This window comes from Coenobita brevimanus, chromosome 63 (assembly GCF_032717465.1).
Source record: "Coenobita brevimanus isolate Jiangsu-jjx chromosome 63, ASM3271746v2, whole genome shotgun sequence".
Taxonomy (NCBI): Eukaryota; Metazoa; Arthropoda; class Malacostraca; order Decapoda; family Coenobitidae; genus Coenobita; species Coenobita brevimanus.
The window spans coordinates 36,505,887-36,531,084 of record NC_137016.1 but is presented as its reverse complement, the minus strand read 5'-3'; the positions used below and the strand labels follow the sequence as shown (position 1 = coordinate 36,531,084).

Sequence of the window (25,198 nt, the reverse complement as noted above, 5' to 3'; positions counted from 1 at the left end):
ATGAGCTTGTCTCGGGAACGCTTGATATCAAACAAAGTCGACCGGGCCAGGTTGAACTCGCGGAGAATGCGAGAGGAAGACCAACCCGCATCAACCTTCTCCAATATCTCCCGTTTCTTCTCCAGAGTCAACACCACTCTCTTCCTTTTCTCAGGAGGCGGGGCCATCATCACACACGCTAAGAGTAGGGCAGAGAGCAGCAGGAGGCCTTGCAGCAAGTACGGCACCACCACAAAAGCGAGCACGTGGGCAGCCATGACGAAGAGCGTAGGTCTTGTCGCGGTGAGAGACAGGCGGGAAGTGGGGAGGATGCAGCGGCGCTCTATCGGACGTCGGAGGAATGACGAACCAAAACAATGCTCTCACGCGGCGCGCGGCAAGTTCAGATTACGGACGGCAAAAATCGATTTTTTTCCAATTTTTTTGGATTTTCGGACCATTTTGGGAATGTTTGATCCCAGGACGATAAGGTTCGGTTAGTGGGGATGTTCGGTTATTGGGCGTCCGGATATTAGAGGGATTACTGTATATATATATATGGATGTGTATGTATATATATATATATATATATATATAGATATATATATATATATATATATATATATATATATATATGTTTGGCACACACTCACGGACAAAAGTGGACAGGTATTACACCATGCATAGACACTGAAACATTATTGTTTATGTGAACTGTTCGTAAATGGTGCAGCAATTGGCCGTACGGAAAGATATAACATCACTTGTATAGTGCTACTCATAATGGAAGGTGTTGCGTGACAGTGAATAATATCTCTTGTTTTTCAGCTGAGAATCTAAGAAGCTTATACTGGACTTTCTGTGTGTCAGTGCTTGCCACAATGGAGAAGAGGGGTTTGTTTTCTGATGAGTGACAGAAGGTTCTCTTCAAGGAGGAGACCGAGAATGAGGAGGATGAGGAGCTGAGCGATGCTGCAAGTGAGGAGGACTGGAACAATATCCAATGCCATTCCCCTCGGGCGCCTTTGCCCCCACCCCTACCCTGACGGGAGCAGACACCACCACCACCAGTGTCGGGACTATAAGCCCAGCCATCATCTTCACTTGGACGACAGGCATTGCCTTTGCTCGGACCTCTCGCTCCAGCAGCCATCGTGGTCTCTCCACCTCAAGCCTCCAGTTCCCCCTTGGCCAAGCCCATGTCACTGATAGCAGGACCTAGTTACGTGACATTGGCACCTGCACGCGGGTCAGTGTCAGCGACGCAGCTGGTGCAGGATACGACTGTGTCATCGTCCCCTGCCTGGTCGACAAAGGCGCTGTCTCAGCATTCATCCCTCCCCGACATTTTGCAGCAGCAGGAGACAGTCTCGTCGTCCTCATCGTCGGAACCCTCACCACTTCAACGAGGCCATTGTAGTCCATGGCCCAGCTATTGGGGGCAGCCAAGGGGTGTCCGAGGAGTCCGAAGGGTGTTGGGAAGCCGACCCACTGCCACCACTGCAGGAGGTGTTGCCGCAGAGAATCCAGGGTGGAGCAGTGGCCCATTCACACCAGCTAATGGGCCCTTCACAGGATCCCCAGGAATGAGGGTGGATCTGCCAACACCGCCTCTCCAGTTCTTCCAACTGTTTTTCGCCAGGGAGTTGTTGTATTTCACCTGCGAGACCAACAACTACACGTCATTCCTGGGGACTGTGTTGGATGCATGGTTCATCTGTAGTGAAGAGGAGATGGCCAAGTTCCTGGGGCTGTATTTCTTCATGGGGGTGGTGAATATGCCGACCATCAGGCATTACTGGAGGAGGGGAGGATGCAGAGGGCCACTCTACCACATGCAAAAACACAGCTGTTCGGCGCTGCACGCCAAGTTCAAAGTACTGTATATATATACAGTACATCCTCCTAGTATGCGCCTATATGGGCGGCAGAGGACATAGCGTACTAAGAATTCACCTACTGTGAATGCATAAACTTATGGGAAAAATTATATATGGGCGGCACCCCCTTTCATGGGCAACCCTTGAGACGCCTTTCAGACCTAAGTATTGTACTATACAGGGAAACTATCTAAGACATATTACCTGAGATAAAGTAAACCAACAAGGTTATGGCTTTACTAGGTAAATCAACAAGGATATGGCTTAACTAAACCAACAAGAATATGGCTGCTCACCTGTACCCGTTATCGCTTCTTGGGGGGGGCAATGTCGAGTACTCGGGGTAACCCCGGATTTGGGCCACTCTTCGCTGCCCATCTTGCTTACAAGGGGTTCAATTTGCGTACTTAAAAAAAAAAAAAAAAAAAAAAAAAAGGGTCCTCGCATACAAGGGGGATCGTGTACTCAGAACTCGCCCACTGTGGGGATGTACCTCATTTTAATAGTGCAATTGGTTAAGTAAAAACCCATCGTTAGATGGGGTATCATATCTCGGGGTAGATTTAACATGTAAAGTATGAGGAGTTTTTTTTTTAGCAATGGGTATCCCCCCCAACCAAGTCCTAAACCCACCCAAATGAGTCCAAAAACAAGTTAAAAGCCAATCTAAATGGCCTAACAGCTGTAAAAGAAGCTAATGTAAGCCTAACACCTGTAAATAACTCACTAAAACTAACAAATAAAATCTGAAAATCATCAAATATGTCTGAAAAAAATCAAGCTTAGTAAACTGTACCCCAAAATGACAATGTTCACCCTACCTATGGCTAAAACACATTAACATAAGTCTAAAAACTTTATAAAGCAGTCTAAACACACAGTTTTAGTGTAAAATATAATCAAAATCAGTAAAAAAAATATCAAAACCTATTGTTAAACTGGGGTTTGGCCATAGTTAGGCGGGGTATGGTGGTATATCTACCCCCATCGTTAAGCCGGGGTATCACGTCTAGGGGTATTGTATATTGGGGTATTACTGAATTATTATTATTAATATTATTATATTATTATTTTTAATATTATTATTATTATTGTTTTTATTATTATTATTATTAAAATTATTATGCATATGACTGCAGGTCTCTCCAGCATCTAGTCTGGACTCCATGACTCAGGAGCCACCAGCCTCACGGTCCAGCCTCAACTCCACCGGTTCCCTTCACTGTGATCGTAATGAGCTGGATTTTGAGTCAGCCCTCCAAAGGAACTTCAGGATCAGCTCGGACTCAGGCTACCCATCCCTTACCTCAGTCAGCAGCCTCTCATCCACAAACCCGGCCATCAACAGGTCAGTCAATCAATCAGTCAGCCAGTCAAAAGAAAATAGTTTTGAAAGAGATGATATGGAACATGCATTCCCACACATATTACCGGATATACAGACATCAGAAAAAGAAGTATAGGAAGGGTTAATAAATTAGACAAAGGAAAAGCATATGGTTCTGACAAAATTTCAGGTTGGGTTCTACATGAATGTGCAGACCATTATATTTAATAATCAGGGAATCCATAGGTCAAGGTAAACTACCTGATATTTGGAAGAAAACAAACATTGTTACCCTATTCAAGAAAAGGAATAGACTGAATCCACTCAACTACGGACCAGGATCACTGACAGGTGTTGTAAGTAAGATACTAGAAAAGCTGATAAGAAAAGTTTGGGTAAACCATCTAGAAGAACACAGTATGATAACGGAAAGGCAGTTCAGTTTTAGAAATATTGCCGCGAGAACATGTGTTGTGCCTCGCATCTGGTTGCCTGTTTTAACAGTGTAACAGTACCTGCCTGTTCATCATGATCCCACCAAATACTGTAGTTCTAAGAGCAAGAGGATCACACTGGGGTTGAAGAGTAAGGTTATTAAAATGAAGCAGGAAGGGAAAGGAAACTCGCCAATTGGGAAAGAGGTAGGCATGCGTGAATCAAGGAGACCTCAGCAGTGACAGCTGCAGTGACAGTGAGAGTGACGACGGGGCTTCCCGCCCTGCGGGGAAAGAATGGACACCTCCAGCCTCGGATACCCATCCCCCTTCCTTCTTAACAAGCCCAGAAGTAACTTAAATAAAGGTACATGGTGTTCTGTTTGTTGTTTTATTTGTTAGTCCAACTAGAAGTACTATTAGACAAAGTATTAGATGGATAGAGTAGGCTGGAAGGGGACACGAAGACCAAGCCCTGAGTGGGCTGTTCATCACATACCATTTTTGCCATAAGTTCTTTGGTGCACACAATGCCTAATCGTAGAATACGAGGGTTTGTACCGCCCATAAACTAGCATTGTGTGCAGGTGCACTGTATATATGTGTATATATATATATATCCTTGTCCTTCTGCCTACGGGTGACTTTACACTCCCTCTTCTGTCTTTCTTTCCTTCATTCTTTCCTTTTCCTTCTGCTTGTGGATGACTCTACCCTGAGTGACAAGCCAAATGGTTTCCATTTACTACGCTGTGTGGTAACCATATAACCAAATTTTGGCACCTGGTGGTTTAGTGGGTAATTATTGTGCTCCAGTCGGATTGAGCCGGTGAAGGTTTATATCCAAGGGATGGTTCGGGTTGATTGCTCATATAATGCCACTCAGGGATGAGTGAGGCTGGCCACTGTGATCTTAAATGTCAGGACTAACTGCCTAGCCCCGGGCTGCTACGCTCCTCTTGGGGCAATGTAGGATTGGATGATGGATGGATGGATATATAGATAGATAGATAGATAGATATAGATGTATATACTGTATATATATATATATATATATATATATATATATATATATATATATATATATATATATATATATATATATATATATTACTGGTATACAGTATATAAATATATATCTTAAATGTCAGGACCAACTTGCATAGCCCTGGGCTTCTACGCTCCTCATGGGGCAACGTAGGATTGGATGATGGATAGATGGATCGATGTATATATATATATATATATATATATATATATATATATATATATAAATACTGTATATATATATATATATATATATGAGGCACCCAGGACCATAGGGGCGTAAGCCACACTTCCCAACTTTCGGAGTTAAAAGTGGGAAAAATTAGCTCAGAGGTTCAAAAATATCGTACAACAAACATTTCATGGAAAAAGAACCCCTACAGGTCGTGAACGAGGGTCGAAAGTAGCATGTTTTTTGTTCATTGGTTTATATAGAAGTACTTGAAGGCACAGGTCCATAAGGGTGTAGGCATCAGCCAGAGAGTGTGCTCCTGGCGGCCACACACCCAGTCCTAGCCAATCACGCAGCACTTCCCGTGAACAGCTGACTGCCTCCCGTGAACAGCTGACTGCCTCCTCACTCGGTGCTACATTTGGTGGTGTATGGCATGGCAGAGATCTGTGTGGATTATCCTCCTCTATTTCGCCATTTTTTCGTGAATTTAATAGACAGTTATGGGTGATAGTGATTCAGCAAGTGATGGTGAGGCCAGGAAGTTAACCAGGAAGAGAGCAAGGCAGCCAGAGACTTGGAAGAAGAGGGAAATGAAGAGGAAGAGAGATAGTGGTGAAGTTTACTTCAGCCATGCAACAAGTAAACATGTGAATGCCCAGGCAGTGGGTGAGCCTTGCAAGTGTTCTGCACGATGCTTTGATGCTGTGAGTTGGGACAACACCCAGACAGTATTCAAGAACTACCGGCATAATGTCCTTCGTAAGTTTTTGTCCAGTCTTCGAAAAAAAACACACACCAAAAAACACCATTTAAAAATTCATATAAAGAAACTATTGGGCCTAGGATAATAAAACTTTAACATGTTACTAATACCATTACATATATATTACAAAGTAACATTAATTTCATGTACGATCGTTTTATGTATAGGTTTATTTTGAGGGTGTAAGAAAAAAAAAACGAAAAAAAACACATACACAAAAACACCTTAAAAAACATGTGACAAAACATGTCTTGACAAGACATTTCCATTGATATATAATATAATGCCTTAATTATCGAAATAATGTATGTAATTGCACCCTAACTTTAATGATTAATTACTCAAAACAAGGGGCTTGTGGGTAATGCCCCTCTGGTCCTGGGTGCCTCATATATATATATATATATATATATATATATATATATATATATATATATATATATATATATATATATATATATATATATATATCATCATCATCATCATCAGCCATAACTCGTCCACTGCTGAACAAAGGCCTCCCCCAACCTTTTCCACGAATTCCTTGACTGAGCCAATCTTTGCCACATTTTCCTTGCAAATTTCTCTATCTCATCTCTCCATCTCCTGTCTGGTCTTTTTCTGCTACGCTTACATTCTCTTGGTGTCCAGTCAGTCAGCCTCTTGCTCCATCGGTTATCCCCTATTCTTGCTATGTGGCCTGCCAACCTCCATTTCTGTTCTTTTATAACTTCGATAATATCTTTGACTTTAGTCTGCTCTCTCACTCAAGTTGATCTTTTCCTGTCTCTTAAAGATATTCCCAACATTGACCTTTCCATTGCTCTCTGAGAACGGATTAATTTATTTTCCATTGATTTTGTTAGTTTCCAGGTCTCACAACCATACGTCATAGCCGGAATTATACATTTGTTATATACTTTTCGTTTCATACAAACTGGCAAGCTACTTTTCATAATGTCTCTATGTTTACCAAAAGCTTTCCATCCAATTGTAATGCATCAAATATATATATATATATATATATATATATATATATATATATATATATATATATATATATATATATATATATATATATATATATATATATATATATATATATATATATATATATATATATATATATATATATATATATATATATATATATATATATATATATGTGGCTCCTACACTCCTCATGAGGCAGCGTAGGATTGGATGATGGATGGATATGTATATACAGTAATCCCTCCACTATCCGATGTAATAGAGGCAAAGGCATGTCCGGAAAGTGATCCCGTCCGGAAAGTGGGCGTCTGACTGCTGAACTGGTACTTATGGACCCTAACCCAGCCTAACTTTGAAAGCCACCTAAATAACTCCCTACCAGACATGAGAGGCACCCAGTTTCTTGCTGCTGCCTCCACAAACCCACAACATCCACTACAGTACATGGCAGCACATCCACCCACATCAAGGAACATCAAAACAACACCCAGCACACGATACCATACACAAATACTGTCATCTCTCCCCCTCGCCCACCTCAGATCAGCTTCCAGAAGCATATCCACACTCAGATCACTCGCCGCTCCATTCAGTCACTTAAAGACAACATACAGCTGCATGCACAGCCTCCTGACTTCCACCCTTCTGAATCCTATCTTCCTCGTGAGGACAGGGTCCATCTGGCCAGGCTGAGATGTGGGCACCATCCAGCCCTCTCAAGCTACCAGAAGAGGCTGGATGACTCCGTCGCTGATGCCTGTCCAGGATGCAACACAGCACTCCATACTATTAAGCATATTATGGAAGACTGCATTGCACACAATCACCTACGCCAACATACACTCTTTGAGAGCTCTGTAGGAAAGCCCGGTCTCGGCCATGGCCTTCTTAAGGGACTCGGGGCTGTTCGGCCAGACTGCCTAGGGAACAACTACTACTACTACTACTCTCTACCAGACTTGCATAGTACTTATTTAAACCTATTTAAAACCCTATTCACACCAATAATGGACATAAAGCATGAAATAAATGAAAAGGAACCAGAGAATGAGGAATTAGAAGTGAGTATGGAAAATACTTGGGCCTAGCAGCATACAGGGTACTGTACTGTACTTACAGCATGTCTGTGGCCGCCTCCTCTAACTCTCTAAGGCTCTGGTAGTTGTGAAAATGCTCTTGAAGCACATACAGTAATCAAGTGTTGTCTGTCTATCTCTGTCTATTGCCAGATGCCTCAATCCCGTTTGGGGTGGCCACAAACAAATCGCCTCCACGTCGTCCTGTCCCCCGCCATTTCACTGCCCTACTTCCAACTCACACCCCCCTCTCTCATATACCTCTCCACCCCATCCCTCCATCTCATCCTCGGCCTCACCCTCCCTCTTCCCCCCTCCACCTCACTCACATACACTCTCTTCGTCAGTCTTTCACCCTCCATCCTCTCCACATGACCAAACCACCTCAGTGTGTTACTCATAACACTTCCTATCACATCCACATCCACACCACAACACTCCTTTATATTCTCATTCGTAAGCCTGTCTCTCCATGTGACTCCACAGGCTCCTCTCAAATAACTCATTTTCACTGCTCTCACTCTTGACTTATGTCCTTCCAACAACGTCCAAGCTTCACTTCCATACGTTAGAATTGGTATCACAATACTCTCATGTAGTAACTTTTTCACTTCCATGCTCACTTCCCTGTTTCTTATCACTGCTTTCAAAGAACCAGCAACCTTTCTTCCCTGCTGTACCCTTTCAAGCACTTCACCCTCCAAACCTCCATTCTTACTCATCACACTATCCAAGTACTTAAACGTACTCACATTTTCCAATTCCTCACCATCCAACCTCACTGTACATTCACTGACTTCACCTCTCTCAAAGACCATCACTTTACTCTTCCCTACATTCACCTTTAGATTCCGTTTCTTACACACTCTCCCAAACTCATCCACCAAGCCTTGCAGCTCCCCTTTGTCTTCACTCAACAACACAGTATCATCTGCAAACAACAGTACAGGGAGTTTCTAAGCACTATCTTCTCTCACCAGGGCCATTCCAACATCCACTAACCTACCTTGTACCTCTTTTATTACCCCATCCATGTACAGATTGAACAACCATGGAGACATGACACATCCCTGTTTCAACCCAACCTCCAAAGAGAAAAATTCACATAATTCACCATCCACCCGCACTGCAGCTTAGCACCATCATACATACTCTTCACAGCATTCAATAACTTTCTATCTGTTCCATATATTCTTAATACTTTCCACAATCCTTGTCTATCCACCCTGTCATATGCTTTCTCCAAATCCATGAAAGCCACATACAACTTCTTTCCTTTCTCTAGAAACTTTTCCACTAAAGATCTAAGAATCAATATCTGATCTGCACAACCTCTTCCCTTCCTAAAGCCTCCCTGTTCTTCTCCAACTAATTCCTCTGTTCTTTCTCTAACTCTGTCAATAAGTATCCTACCATACACTTTTCCTATTATACTAAGAAGACAAATGCCCCTATGATTACCACACACTTCTTTTTCCCCTTTTCCTTTGTACAAGGAAATAATTATATCTGACTTCCAATCCTCCGGGACTCTACCTTCCTCCCAGGCCAATCTGCACATTTTCCACATCCATTCTACTACTATCTCTCCCCCATGCTTCAGCATTTCACCACACACTCCATCAATTCGTGGGGCTTTCCACAATTTAACTTTCTTCATTGCTTCCACAACTTCTATCCGACTGATTTCTTCCTGTCTTCTCACCTCCCTCCTTCTCCCAGCCATTCCCCAGCCACTTATACTCGCATTACTTCCATCCTGTATGTTCAACAATTCCTTAAAGTGTTCTCTCCATCTGCTCACTTTTTCTCCATTCTCCACTAGTAATCTACCGTTTTTATCTTTCACTTCCCTGCTAACCTCACTTCCACCCTGTCTTACTCTCTTCACCTCTTTCCAGAACATTTTCTTACAGTCCCTCCACTTTACACTCAAATTCCTTCCAAATTCCTCATCCACTCTCTTCTTACTCTCTCCTACTAATCTTTTCACCTCTCTCATTCTTTCTACATATAACTCTCTCTTCCGCATCTCAACTTCTTCCATGCCCCTACTTCTCATCCATTCATTGTATGCTTTCTTCTTTTGTGCCACAGCCTGTCTCACCTCTTCATTCCACCACGCTGTTCCTTGCACCCCCCCTTCGTCTTCTCTTCCTCCCACACACCACATCACATGCTGCACATATTTCCTCTGTAAATATCCTGCACATACCTTCCACGTCCCCCATCTGCTCCAATTCATATTTGCCCAATCATTCCTCCACTTCTCTCTTATACTCTGCCTTTTTCTCATCCTCTTGTAACCTTTCCACTCTCCTTGCAACTACTCCTTCCTCTCGTCTTTCCCTTCTTCTATTCCTCCATCTTACTTGTATCCTAATTCTGACCACCACCAAGTAGTGTTGTGCTACACTTAATTCTTTGCACTGTGAGTTATAGTTGTTTAACACTGCACATTCTTCTTAACTGAACCACACCAGTTTTGACCGCCATTCCAAACGCCACTTTGCTCTCCACATTCACTCCACAGTTAATCCTTTGCACTCTAAATTCTAATTTCATAACACTGCACAACACTGTATATTCCCATGTGGTCTAGTGGCGTGGTACTGCTGTTTATGCACTGTTTATTCACAACAAACAAGCATGTGCAGCATCGATTACGATGGATGTCTTCCCTGAACGAAGGTTAGACAGTAACTGGGAACAGGGTTGCCAGATCTGAACTCGACCACATTACCAAACTCCTCAATTTTCATTACCAAATTCTTAATGGAAGCATTTATTCTTCACTAATTATATATACAAATGTAAATAAATGTAATCACTCTCCTTATAATTAACAACATGTTGATTATTTTCACCCTATGTAGGCTAGCAGATTAATCAGAGAGAGCAGACAATCCGCCATCTCCGTCCTGTGTTTAATCATACATGTGAAAAATCCGTTTGGTAATGCATTATTCTGATTCATTACCAAACGAATTTTTCATTACCAAATTGGTCCACATTTGGTACTGAAAAATACCAAATGGTAACCCTGACAGGGGAGGGAGGAGGGGGGAGAAAGGAAGGGGTGAAGAGTTCGTGGTGTAACAGCTGTTCGGTGCTGCACAGCAATTTCAAATTACGGCTGGGAAAAAATTCGGATTTTGGGGGGATAATTTTCATTTTTTGGCCATTTTTGGGTTCCGAAGGGCCAGGCCCACAATGTCCAGTAAGTGGGGTGTCCAGAAAGTGAGCATCTGGAAAGTACAGGGATTACTGTATATATAAATATATATATATATATATATATATATATATATATATATATATATATATATTTATTATATACCGTATCTATCTATCTATCTATGTATATCTATCTATCTATCTATCTATCTATCTATCTATATCTGTCTATATATATATCTACATATATATATATATATATATATATATATATATATATATATATATATATATATATATATATACAATATATATATATATATATATATATATATATATACTGTATATATATATGCGGGTAAGGGGATGGGTCTGTTATGATGTGGCAGGGGTAAACCAGTTCTGCTGTCGGGCCCTGCTGCAGATGTCACTGATTGCATTGCGCAGTTGACCCTTGTGCGGTGTGGTGCAGTGAGGATCTGTCCGTTCTTCCCTTTGGGGCTAAGATGCAATGAATGTGTTTGAATGGATGAGTAAATGGGGAGTGTGTCGTCCTGTCTCGGCTACCTCCCTTTCCTTGGGGGAAGCAGCCTAGGTATATAGATAGATAGATATACATACAGTATATATATATATATATATTTTGTGGTAGGTGGGGACGCTCACCATCCACTCACTCGATGTAGTGCTGCTCTCATGTGTCTGCTCTTTTCTCTCCTCCATCCTTCCTTCCTTCCATCCTCTTTTGTCTTTCTTTCATTCTTTCCTCGTCCTTTTGCCCATGGGTAACTATACACTTCCTCTCCTGTCTTTCTTTCCTTCATTATTTCCTTCTCCTCCAGCCTGTTGGTGACTCTACAGTGCTCATAGAAATTATCGAACACCTACCGCCGGGCCCGCAATACTTATGGCCAAAAAAGAATCACCCATTTTTGGTAGTAAAAATTGAGCCACAAGTTTGCGGCACTAGCATGACGTCACGGTAGCCTGAGGCCTTCTGACGCGCTGGTTGGTTCCCGCCTCAGTTGCCCACGGTCTGCCTGAGAGAGAGGAACTCCGCCGCGTCTCCCTCTCTTTTTGCGTCCTTTTTTGCCGAGTGTCCTGCAGTGTTTTGGCTTTTGCCAGTTTGTTATGGCACCTACCCGTGAACTATCGAGTGAAATCATATCCCAGATCATTGCTCTAAAGGAGGCAGGCCACCAAACAAAGGAAATTAGTGAATTGGTTGGTGTGGCTCAATCGACAGTGCGTAGGTGGTGCGCACGGTTTCGAGTGGAAAACAGTGGTGACGTTCCCACAAAGAAACCGTGGTCTGGTAGGCCTAGGAAAACTTCCCCAAGGTCTGTTAATGTTTTAAAATGTGCAGTGGAGTTTAATCCTCGTGTGAGTGCAAGGAAAATATAGGAAAGCAACCCGGAAGTGTTTGGTGAGGTGTCTGTGCGCACAGTGTCTCGTAGGGTCCATGAACTTGGTTACACAAGTCACAGGCCTGTGAGAAAGCCTCTTCGCTCTAGCAACCAGCGACTTCGTAGGCTTGCCTTTGCTAACAGATATCTTAACTAGGGTGAGGAGCAATGGTTGTCAGTGTTGTGGTCTGATGAGGCATCGTTTAGTGTCACCTGTAACAGAGGAGCACGTGTGTACCGGCGCAAAGGTAATGACCCACTTGACCCACGGTATGTTGAAAGCACAGTAAATCATCCTGATTCACTCATGGTATGGGATTGTTTTTCTGGTCAAGGTTTGGGGAATCTTGTTGTGCTTCCCAAGAACATTAGAGTGAATCAGGATGTTTACCTGGAGCTTCTGTGTGATCATTTACCAGACTCCTTCGAACTCACAGGTGCACGAGTGTTTCAGCAGGACGGTGCACCTGCTCACAAGGCCAAATCGGTCACCATTGGCTTCGTGACTGCGAGGTATCATTCATGAAAGACTGGCCAGGAAATAGCCCAGACCTCAACCCGATTGAAAACCTTTGGTACCTCGTAAAGAAGAATCTCCAAGGGAAGGACGTGAACTCTCTGCCTAAGCTGGAAGCCGCCATTCGTGACCCCTGGGACAAAATACCCCTCCAGCACCTGAGGAACCTCGCCCTTTCACTTCCAAGACGTCTCAGGTCCGTGAAGAAGCGTAAAGGATACCCTACGAATCACTAAATGTTTTTTCAGTGTTGAAAGGTTTGTTTCGTAGGAGGGACGCAGGGCGCTCGATACTTCTGACGAGCACTGTACACTGAGTGACAAGCCAGATGGTTTCCTGTTCACCTTACGGGATTAAGGCGTCTGGCAATAAATAGAGATAGATAGAGACATATATATATTTACAGAACATGAACAGAGGAAAGAAAAGTAAATAAAAAAGAAACAAAATTCACACACCAAGTTACAGGTATCCTCCATTTATAATAAATCTTAACAGTTGGACTTGAATTGCTGTAGATTAAAGTTTTTGGGGAAACGTTCTGGGATAGTTAATTCCAAAGAGAAGCGGTTTGGGGAAAAAAGGATTCTGATAGGTAGAAGTTCTACAGTATGGTAGTGTCACAGTCAAATCATGAACACTACCAGATGCCACCACCTGCAGTAGTTCATTGTTATATATCAGGGATGTGTTCCAAATATTATAGCTTTTTCAATATATTCCTTACCTTAATGTGGGGAATCAGTAAACTGGCTTTACAGGTAGCAGTGAAATGTTTAAGTGGCAGTATTTCTGTAGTTTACTGAGGAATTAATAACAAAAAGAACATGAATAATGGAATATATAAAGAGAACATTCTGTACAGTAAAGCCCCAAATTTTGCGACATCTTTGTTCACGGTTTCATGGTTAACGGTGGCCAGCAAATATTCCCGAACACCAGTTTTGCGTGAAAACCCCTCCATTCGCGGCGAGAAAAACGTAAACTCTGCTTGAGGATGAGGAGTTCTGTGGGTTTGTGCAGGAGCAGCAGACAGAAGAGATGCAGCACAGGATGGATATGTTGTGTGGAGAGGCAGAGGCAGCGGAGGCAGAGGAAGGTGCAGGTACCAGAGGTGGCAGGGCATAGTAGCCTCACCACCTGCTTCAGAAATTACACCCCCATCCCATCCATTAAGCACCTCACTCCAGCCTTCTAAGTGAGTCTCCTTGCCTATTATGTACTTTGTATTAATGCTAGTTTCTTTAAAGGCGTGATAAGCAAATTTTACATTTCATAAATGGGTTTTAGGGGGGGTTGACATGGGACGCAGAACCAATTAGCCTGTTTCCAATGGGATCATTGCCCCAACTTTAGTGGTTTCATGGTTTGCTGTACTTTTCACGGAACCAGTTAGACACAAAACTTGGGGCTTTACTGTAATTCTTCATATAACAATGTAGATATGTTTTTAAATACCGCTCTGTTAAGGTGAAAACTATTAAAGCTGGGTTATGTCATGTTAGATGAGATTGTCTTGTCATATACGTAAAGAGTTTTATTCAAGCCTGCAAATAAGCATGGGCAGGGTGAATCTGTATGCATTAAATGTTTAACTCTGTCAGCAGTTTACAGAAATGAGCGATAGCATACAGTATTAGGGTAAGTGAGATACTGTAAACATTGTACTAATATAAACTGTATCCTCAGTGATCCCTTTACAACACATCTTGATAACTTAATAGTGGACAGTGGCATGCCATGTAAAGAGTGTTGCTATTCTGATCAACAGGTTTGTAGCAAAAAATAAATGAAGTGAAAATTTGTTGAACGAGGAATTACTACATGCAAGAGACCTGGGATGAGATCATAGAGCTTGGCCTCAGGGATAAAGGACCAACTAGAGAGCCTGCTAGAGATCAAGCAGTGTAGAGAGCTGCAATTTTTTTTTTTTTTTTTTTTTTTTTTTTTTTTTTAATGTGTCCGACTCTGGGCATAGGCTTCACAGCCTGCTATTAAGGCCCAGCAGTCCTCCTACATACCATACACCTCTACATGTCACCACTTCAGCGCTAACACCCACTGTCCATATTGAATACATGCTAGGGCTGTCTCATACGGGACTAGTGTATTGGTATTAGCGGGGGTATTTTTACGACATGTCGGTGGGTTAGGTGACCAAGGCCAATGCATGTTGGAGCCTTTTTTAAACAAAAAAAAGAACAATATTTTACAGTAATATCTTCAAGGATAAAGGACTAACTAGAGAAACTCCTAGAGGTAGAACAGTGTGGAGAGCTGACATTAAGTGAACAAGGCCAGTGCATGTTGGCACCATTATAAACTAAAGAAAAACAGTACTTTAGCTTAAAATTAGGCAGTTAAAGCAGATCCATGCCTACAGAAAACATTTTACCTTCATCATTCATATTGTAGATCGCCCTGAGCTTTCCTCATGGCAAGTTTTTAAATGAATCTTTGATATCTTGCATTAACTGATGTTACCCATACCCCATCTTTACATGAAGAAAGAGGTTGAGATGATGATGATGATGATGATGATTTTTATTGCAGTGTGAGCCAGTACAGCAGCAAGACATGCATGCAGACCTTTATCTCGTCCCAGGTCAGTCCCTGTTGTATTATTCTAGGATCTGTCTGTGTCTGTCTACCTATCTCTCCATCTATATATCTGTCTATATCTATCTATCTGTCTATCTATCTGTCTGTATCTCTCTATCTCTCTATCTGTCTGTTTATATTTGACCAGCTACCTTAATCCTGGAAGAGGATCTTTGCAACGAATCATCTCCATTTCACCCTATCCTCCACCAGCATGCTTCCCTCTCTCCAACTCACACCGCCCTTACTTGTATACCTATCCATCCCATCCCACCATTTCCATCTTGACCTCCCCCTCCCCCTCTCCTTTTCTACCTCACTCACACACACTCTTCTAATCAGTCTCTCATTCTCGACTCCTTCCACATGGCCAAACTCTCTCAAAGTATTTCTGATGCTTTCCAGCATATCCCACTTGTATTTTTCATAAGTCAATTGCCATATTCAATTCTGAGGCCTTTATTGTCATCAGTCAAGGAGGTGCCATACCACGTTTTCCCTGACAGTTTATTTCAATATTGGGTAAATTAAAATATTTTCTACATTATTTATACATAGTGTGATGATGATGAGGATGATAATGATGATGAGACTGCTGGTATGCTGATATAGTGTAAGGAAATGTCAATAACAAAGAAGTGGATAATAAGACTTAATATGCAGAAATAAATTTAAATTGCAAAGGAAAAGGTATATGAAGCCTCCTATGTCACACACAGTTCTATTCTGAGCCCTGCCACTGTTCACCTTTTTAGCACAGAACTTGTCTCACTTTTTCCTCACCACTTTTACGTGTGGCATATAACTCATTTTTCACCTGTCTTATTTTATTTTTCTCTTTCACATTTTCATAATTTTTCATCCATTTTGTAACTGGTTTTCTCTCATATTATAATCATTTGAATCTATATGATGGCCTTTTTAATTGTGTTTTGATTCTCCATACAGTTTTCTCAGCTTAGTTTAGACATTTTAGCCGAAGTGGTTAGATATAGGATTAGTAAATCCCCTCAGTATGAAAGGCCTTGCCTCAAGTAAATAAAATTACAGTATACGTGCAATTATCTGTTGTAATTCGGCGAAGCTCTACGCCAGTTAAAGTGAAATGCTGGGTATTGAACATCCGGCACAACATTCAGTATTGAGCCGGATATTGTGAGTTTATCTGTCTCGATCCTCAATCCTAAAAACTTTAACATGAATAAAAGATGAAAACTAAGCATATAAAAACAATACAGTACCTGTACAGAACTTTTTTGTTTGTTGGTTTGTTTTTAATGCAAAGAAGAAGGAACCAAAGGTCTGGAGCCTGCAAATTGTTCCCTCCAAGAAAAAAACAAAACCAAGATAACAGAGAGTCAAATTCAAGATCCGTTCATTTCGAGATGCCTGGACACACTGCGTTTGAAAGACTGGAGATCGTTGGCAGTAAGAAATACAGGCAAAGGGAGACAGTTCCAGAGTTGACTTGTTGCATACATGAAGGACTGGGAGTAATGGTTAACTCTTGAATTAGAGTAGGCAGAATAGGGGTGAGAGTTTGTTGCTAGATGGGTGCAACGCACCCACCGTAGTGGTGGAGGAATGCAAGCAGATAGTTCAGAGGAGCAGTGACCATTGAAGTAACAATAGAAAAGAGATAAAGATGCATCAGTACGACAAAGAGACAGAGGTTAAAGGGAGCTAGTAAGAGGAGGAGAGTTAATGAGATGAAAAGCCTTTAACTCCACCCTGTTGAGAAGAGCTGTATGTGGGGAGCCTCCCCAAACATGAGAGTTGTGCTCTATGCAGGGGCGAATAAAACCTGTTTATAAAGTCAACAACTTCTCAGGGGTAAAGAAGGCATGCAGTTGGCTTAGCACACCTAAACACTTAGATGCAGATTTTACATCATCCTTATCATCATCTTATTCAGTGTTGCCTCATGAGGAGTGTAGGAGCCTAGGGCTAGGCAAATTGGTCCTGACATTTAAGATGAGAATGACAAGCCTCACTCATCCCTGAGTGACATTATTTGAGCAACAGACTTCAACCACGCCTTGGATATAAACCTGCACTGGCTCAGTCCGTGTGGAGAGCCTTAATTACCCACTAAACCACCTGGTGCCATAATTTGGTTATATGGTTACCACCCAGTGTGGCACATGGTTTCCTGGTGTACAGGTAACCATATGACTTGTCACTCAGTATAGAGTCACCCATAGACAGAAGGCAGAGAAAAGAATGAAGGTAAAAAAGACAGAAGAGGAAAGAAAGAGGAGAGGAAAGGACAGGCACCTGAGAGCAGCATGACATCAAGTGAGTCGATGAGTATTATGTCCTTTCTAAGATATATCGTGAGAGAATGAAACTTCAAGTATGTTTAACGGCGATGCAGGATTGAGCTGGATATTGTTAAAAATTAAAGGGTACCTCTGTGTATGATTTTATTGGGTGGATAGATGTTTGAAATGAGTTTTGATGCACTGAAAACAACAAGATTATTTTCCTTAGTCAGAGATATGAGCCAAGTCAGACATTAGGTGTACCATAGCTTCATCCCTTGTTTGTTGAAGTAATTTCTGAGATGGATGCTGTTAGAAGTGAATGGAAAGGTGATGGGTGGAGTCATCAGTGTGTGAGTGGATAGGGTTAGATGTACAGCTTAGAAGGTCACTGATGAATAAAGGGAAGAGAGTTGGTCATAGAACAGAGCCCTGAGAAACACCACTGTTGATAGCTCTAGGAGAAGACCAGTGACCCTCTACAACAGGAGCTATAGAACGACCAAACAGGAAGGTAGAGATGAAGGCACGGATAAAAGGATAGAAAACGTAGAAGGGCAGTTTGGAAATTAAAGATTTATCCCAGACCCGATCAAAAGCCTTTGAGACGTCAAGTGCAGTGGCAAAGCTTTCACCAAATTCCCAAAAGAAGAGTGACTAAGAATCTGAAAGGTAGGTGGGCAGATTGCCAGCAGAGCATCCATGACGGAACCCATACTAACAATCAGAAAGAAGGTTGTGATGGGAAAGATACTGTAAACTTTTTTTTGTTAAGAATAGACTGAAAAACTTTTGAAACATAGGAAGTTAAAGCAGTTGGGTGATAGTTAGAGAAATGGGAATGGTCACACTTCTTTGGGACAGACTGAATGAAAGCAAACTTCTAGCGAGAAGGAAAGGTACCAATACCCTCAGTTAAAGTACTCTATCTGTCTATCTATCTATTGCCAGACGCCTCAATCCCGTTCGGGGTGGCCACAAACAAATCGCCTCCACGTCGCCCTGTCCCCCGCCATTTCACTGCCCTGCTTCCAACTCACACCCCCCTCTCTCATATATCTCTCCACCCCATCCCTCCATCTCATCCTCAGCCTCCCCTTCCCTCTTCCTCCCTCCACCTCACTCACATACACTCTCTTTGTTAGTCTTTCACCCTCCATCCTCTCCACATGGCCAAACCACCTCAGTGTGTTCCTCATAATGCTTCGTGTCACATCCACATCCACACCACAACGCTCCTTTGTATCCTCATTTGTCAGCCTGTCTCTCCATGTGACTCCACAGGCTCCTCTTAAAAAACTCATTTCCACTGCTCTCACTCTTGACTTGTGTCCTTCCAACAACGTCCAAGCTTCACTTCCATACGTTAGAGTTTGTATCACAATACTGTCATGTAGTAACTTTTTCACATCCATGCTCACTTCCCTGTTTCTTATCACTGCTTTCAAAGAACCAGCAACCTTTCTTCCCTGCTGTACCCTTTCAAGCACTTCACCCTCCAAACCTCCATCCTTACCCATCACACTACCCAAGTACTTAAACGTACTCATATTTTCCAATTCCTCACCATCCAACCTCGCTGTACATTCACTGACTTCACCTCTCTCAAAGACCATCACTTTACTCTTCCCTACATTCACCTTTAGATTCCGTTTCTTACACACTCTCCCAAACTCATTCACCAAGCCTTGCAGCTCCCCTTTGTCTTCACTCAACAACACAGTATCATCTGCAAACAACAGTACAGGGAGTTCCCAAACACTATCCTCTCTCACCAGGGCCACTCCAATATCCACTACCCTACCTTGTACCTCTTTTATTACCCCATCCATGTACAGATTGAACAACCATGGAGACATGACATCCCTGTTTCAACCCAACCTTCTAAGAGAAAAATTCACTTAGTTCACCATCCACCCGCACTGCAGCCTTAGCACCATCACACATACTCTTCACGGCATTCAACAACTTTCCATCTACTCCATATATTCTTAATACTTTCCACAATCCTTGTCTATCCACCCTGTCATATGCTTTCTAAAAATCCATGAAAGCTGCATACAACTTCTTTCCCTTCTCTAGAAACTTTTCCACTAAAGATCTAAGAATGAATATCTGATCTACACAACCTCTTCCCTTCCTAAAGACTCCCTGTTCTTCTCCGACTAATTCCTCTGTTCTTTCTCTAACTCTGTCAGTAAGTATCCTACCATACACTTTTCCTATTATAGAGTACTAAGAAGACAAATGCCCCTATGATTACCACACACTTCTTTTTCCCCTTTTCCTTTGTACAAGGGAATAATTATACCTGACTTCCAATCCTCTGGGACTCTACCTTCCTCCCAGGCCAATCTGCACATCTTCCACATCCATTCTACTACTATTCCTCCCCCATGCTTCAGCATTTCACCACATACTCCATCAATTCCTTGGGCTTTCCCCAATTTAACTTTCTTCATTGCTTCCACAACTTCTATCCTACTGATTTCTTCCTGTCTTCTCACCTACCTCCTTCTCCCAGCCATTCCCCAGCCACTTATACTCAAATTACTTCTATCCTGTATCTTCAACAATTCCTCAAAGTGTTCTCTCCATCTGCTCACTTTTTCTCCCTTCTCCACTTGTAATCTACCATTTTTATCTTTCACTCTCCTGCCAACCTCACTTCCACCCTGTCTTACTCTCTTCACCTCTTTCCAGAACATTTTCTTACAGTCCCTCCACTTTACACTCAAATTCCTTCCAAATTCCTCATCCACTCTCTTCTTACTCCCTCTTACTAATCTCTTCACCTCTTTCTTTCTTTCTACACATAACTCTCTCTTCCACCTCTCAACTTCTTCCACACCCCTATTTCTCATCCTTTCATTGTATGCTTCTTTTGTGCCACAGCCTGTCTCACCTCTTCATTCCACCACACTGTTCCTTGCACCCCCCTCCATCTTTGCTTCCTCCCACATACCACATCACATGCTGCACATATTTCTTCTATAAATATCCTGCACACACCTTCCACGTCCCCCATCTGCTCCAATTCATATTTGCCCAATCGTTCCTCCACTTCTCTCTTATACTCTGCCTTTTTCTCATCCTCTTGTAACCTTTCCACTCTCCTTGCAACTACTCCTTCCTCTCGTTTTTCCCTTCTTCTATTCCTCCATCTTTCTTGGATCCTAATTCTGGCCACCACCAAGTAGTGGTCAGAAAGTCCACTCCCCCAACCTCTATAAGCTCTTGCATCTATTACACATCTACGCATCCTTTCATCCACACACACATAATCAATCATTGCCTTCCTTTCATTCAGTTCACCATCCACCCTTCTCATCACTCGCCATGTATACCTTTGGATCATTTTACGCCTGAAGAGAGTATTGGCTATCACCAACCCCCTCCCAGCACAAATGTCCACTAACGCACTGCCATTCTCATCTATCTCAGCAGGCACACCCCAATCACCAACTATTTCATCCACCTTCACATTCCCTACTTTACCATTCATATCACCGATCAAAAACACTCTCTCATTCCTTCCAAACTTTTCCATGCATACTTCCACATTTGTCCAGAACTCTTCTCTCACTCTGCTAGCACGATCTTGCGTTGGCACATACACACACACACAATCGCCCACATTTGTATTCCAACTTTACCCACACAATCCTTGACCCAGCTGATCCATACTGTCTGATGCTCTTCTTCCATCTTTTACTCACAACTATACATACTCCTTCCTTTGCCTTCTCATTCTCACTTACTCCTGCACATATACCCCATCCATAATCCCATTCTCTCACACTTTCTCCTCTCCATTTCGTTTCAGTTATTCCACATACATCCACTTTCGCACCCTCAAGCACCTGGACAATCTCTTTCTCTTTCACCTCATCATTCGCTCCTCTTACATTCCATGTAGCCATTACCAAGTCCTTTGTCCGGTCCTGGGTCGTCATCGTTAGGTCAGTCCTTGTCCGAGGCTTCTTTGTTTTTTTAGTTAGTTGTTTTCCGGGGAGGGGCACTAACCCTCCGCCAACCCTTTTAGTCGCCTTTTACGACAAGCGTACTCACTGGTAACAAATCACATTTATCAATCGCCAACACAGACATTCCCCCCCAGTTGTCCCCCACAGTAGCACACAATTACTCTCCACAAATGCACCACAATACTAACATACCCAACATCATTCTGGGTGGTGATTTCAACGCCAAAGTGTTGGCCTGGCATGTCAACAATCCGTTGACAATTCTGACACAGACAGAGGGCTGGTACTACATTCCCAAACAGAAATCTTTTCATACTGAATGATCTCCATCAACGTACCCATATCCCACACGAAGCTGTCTGCCTCCTGTCATCCCCAGACATTACCTTTTGCTCCCCAAACCTCGCTCCCACAACATCGTGGAGAGTGGTCAAAACCCTTAGCTCTGACCACCTCCCAATCATCATCACTGCCAAAACCAGAATCACCCCAGGTGGCCACAGACACACATACACTAATTATAAGAGAGCCAACTGGGAGGCCTTCACAACTGAAACAGAACAACACTTTGAAACATTAAACAGTACATCCATCACAAACATCAACACCACGGGTAACACTTTCAATACAGTTATACAAAACAAAGGCAAAACACACATATGTCGAGGCAACAGAGACACAACCCAAACTCCACACCAGAAATTCAATGCCTCATAAGTCAACGGGACACACTACAACACTCCCCAACACTCCATACACTGGACAGCATACAACAAATACAAGAACTCAACACTCAAATAAACATTAAAATATTAGAATTGCAAACACTAAACTGGAATAATTATCTCCAAACACTTGACCACAAAACAAACACCAGCAAACTCTAGAAAACACTGAACAGCATCACACTCTCCAACAACAACACTACACAATCACACACTGCAATCACAACAACAAACACCATAGCTTCAAACAATTTACAAGCTAACACCATCATCAATCACTTTTCATATGTCAGCCATCTAAACGTCCATTGCGACGACTGACATATCATCTGACATAAGAGATAGTTCTCCACAGACCCAGACTTCGCACCTTTCGCTTACAACCAGGTGAAGCACATCATTAGCAACCTGAAGCACTAATCTGTTTGTGGACCAGACAACATAAGCAACATACACCTTAAACACCTTGGACCACAAGGCATACAAGCACTCACGAACATATCAAACTAGAGCTACACACACAACATAATACCCAACATCTGGAAGCATGGCATTATCATCACTATCTGCAAACCTAACAAAGACCCCACATTACCTTCCTCACACCGCCCCATCACACTCCTCTGCACTCCCTCCAAAGTCACTGAATGACTGGTACTACAACTAGTTACACCTCACACTCCCCTAGCCCAATCACAACATGGTTTTAGGCCACTACACTTCACAAACACTCATCTTACAGACTTTACACAGAGAGTTTTTGATGGCATGAATTCAGCTAGGCTGCCACACAGAACACTCCTAGTCACACTAAACATTAGCAGAGCTTTTGATGCCATCCCCTGTCACAACCTCACAAACAAAATATTCATCACAAACATGCACAATAACACAAAAAGATGGCTGGCAAACTACTTAGCAGGCAGATGTGCACATGTAACATTTGCTGGTCAGTCTTCGAACATCAGAAACTTCACAAATGGCATCCCCCAAGGATCTGTTTTGTCCCCTACACTCTTTAACCTATACATGCACAACATACCCACACCCCACACACCACAGATACACATAGCTTCCTATGCAGACGGCATAACACTTACATGTACACACCTAAATGCAAACACAGCCACACACATCCTCCAACCTTACCTCAACACACTACACAAATGATTCACCACAAACAAGCTCAAAATAGCCCCAGCCAAATCAACTGTGACCTTTCTCACAAACCGGACAGCAGAATACAGTCACATTCCACACCTCACCATAAACAACACTGCCCTACCACACACACACACACACACACACACACACACACACACACACACACACACACACACACACACACACACACACACACACACACACACACACACACACACACACACACACACACACCGCTCGCTGGTGCAGTGGTAACGTTCCCGCTTACCAACTGGTGGACGGGAGTTCGCGCCTCGCTCAGGTTGCGAAAAGTTTCACTGATGAAGTGGGTGGTTACTGTCCCCCTTGAGCAAGGGGACGGGTGTGTGCGTGTGTGAAGGTCACAGCCTTGCCCTTAGATCGGACTATATGAGCTCTCAGCTCCCTTCCGGGAGGGTAAAAGCTGACCATCACGAGCATCAAGTGATCCTGACCGACCCAGTGAATTACACACACACACACACACACACACACACACACACACACACACGCAGTAATGTGGTCCCCACACAAAAAGAAAGATATAAACAAGATTGAGAGAATCGAAAGAACAGCAACCAAAATGGTCCCCAGTCTGGCAGACCTGTAGTACAGAGAGAGGCTGGAAAAGCTGGATTTGCCTTCCTTAGAAGAATGGAGGAAGAGAGGCGACATGACTGCAGTGTTCAGGACCATGATAGGAGTAGATAAAATTGACAAAGAAGATCTGTTTTTATGGGATAAGAGAGTAACAAGAGGACACAGAATGAAATTGAAGAAGCCAAGCTGCTTGAAGGATATCAAGAAATATAGTTTTCCTTATAGATGTATAGACCTGTGGAATAGCCCGGACAAAGAGATCGTCTAGTCTAAAATCTTAAGTGATTTTAAAGCTAAATTTGACTTGTTGAGAAACAGAGACGGGACCCCACGAGCGTAGCTCATTTCCTGTATATCACAATTAGGTAAATACAGTTGGGGTAAATACACACACACACACACACACACACACACACACACACACACACACACACACACACACACACACTTACTTCTGCATCCCGCAGAATACTGCACCAGTCTTTGGGTGAGCAGCATTGTGAGAGAAGCCATAAATAGAGCATTTATTGAGAAAAAGCGTTATGAGGAACACACTGAGGTGGTTTGGCCATGTGGAAAGGATGGAGGGTCAAAGACTGACGAAGAGAGTGTATGTGAGTGAGGTGGAGGGGGAAAGAGGGAGGGGGAGGCCGAGGATGAGATGGAGAGATGGGGTGGAGAGGTATATGAGAGAGGGGGGTGTGAGTTGGGAGCAGGGGAGTGAAATGGCGGAGGACAGGGCGACTTGGAGGCGATTTGTTTGTGGCCACCCCAAACGGGATTGAGGCGTCTGGCAATAGATAGATAGATAGATTGAGAAAAAGAGCCATTGAGACCTAGCTGTATATTGTCGTCTATGACTGTACAACCAAACGACGCTCTGTATTTAATTACCTTTGTTCGGTAAGAGCCACGACCCCTGGGAAATTACCAAGCAGCAAGATGTTCGGCTTAAATGAACAATTAGGTTTAATATCAAGGGTCTGGTACCAGTTAGTTCATTATATCGAGGGTGTGCTGTTGTATTTACAATATATATACACATAGATACATACATTGCTACCCC

The 25,198-nt window shown here is 42.7% G+C and overlaps 1 protein-coding gene across 1 annotated transcript in view; it reads left to right on the top strand.

Moving 5' to 3' along the window:
- Positions 1–25,198, top strand: part of C3G (C3G guanyl-nucleotide exchange factor) — a 195,864-nt gene that overhangs the window by 96,135 nt on the left and 74,531 nt on the right. The window contains exons 11-12 of the mRNA XM_080275935.1: positions 2,999–3,207; positions 15,328–15,379. Coding sequence (XP_080132061.1) covers positions 2,999–3,207; positions 15,328–15,379 — 261 coding nt within the window. The remainder of the gene's footprint in view (positions 1–2,998; positions 3,208–15,327; positions 15,380–25,198) is intronic.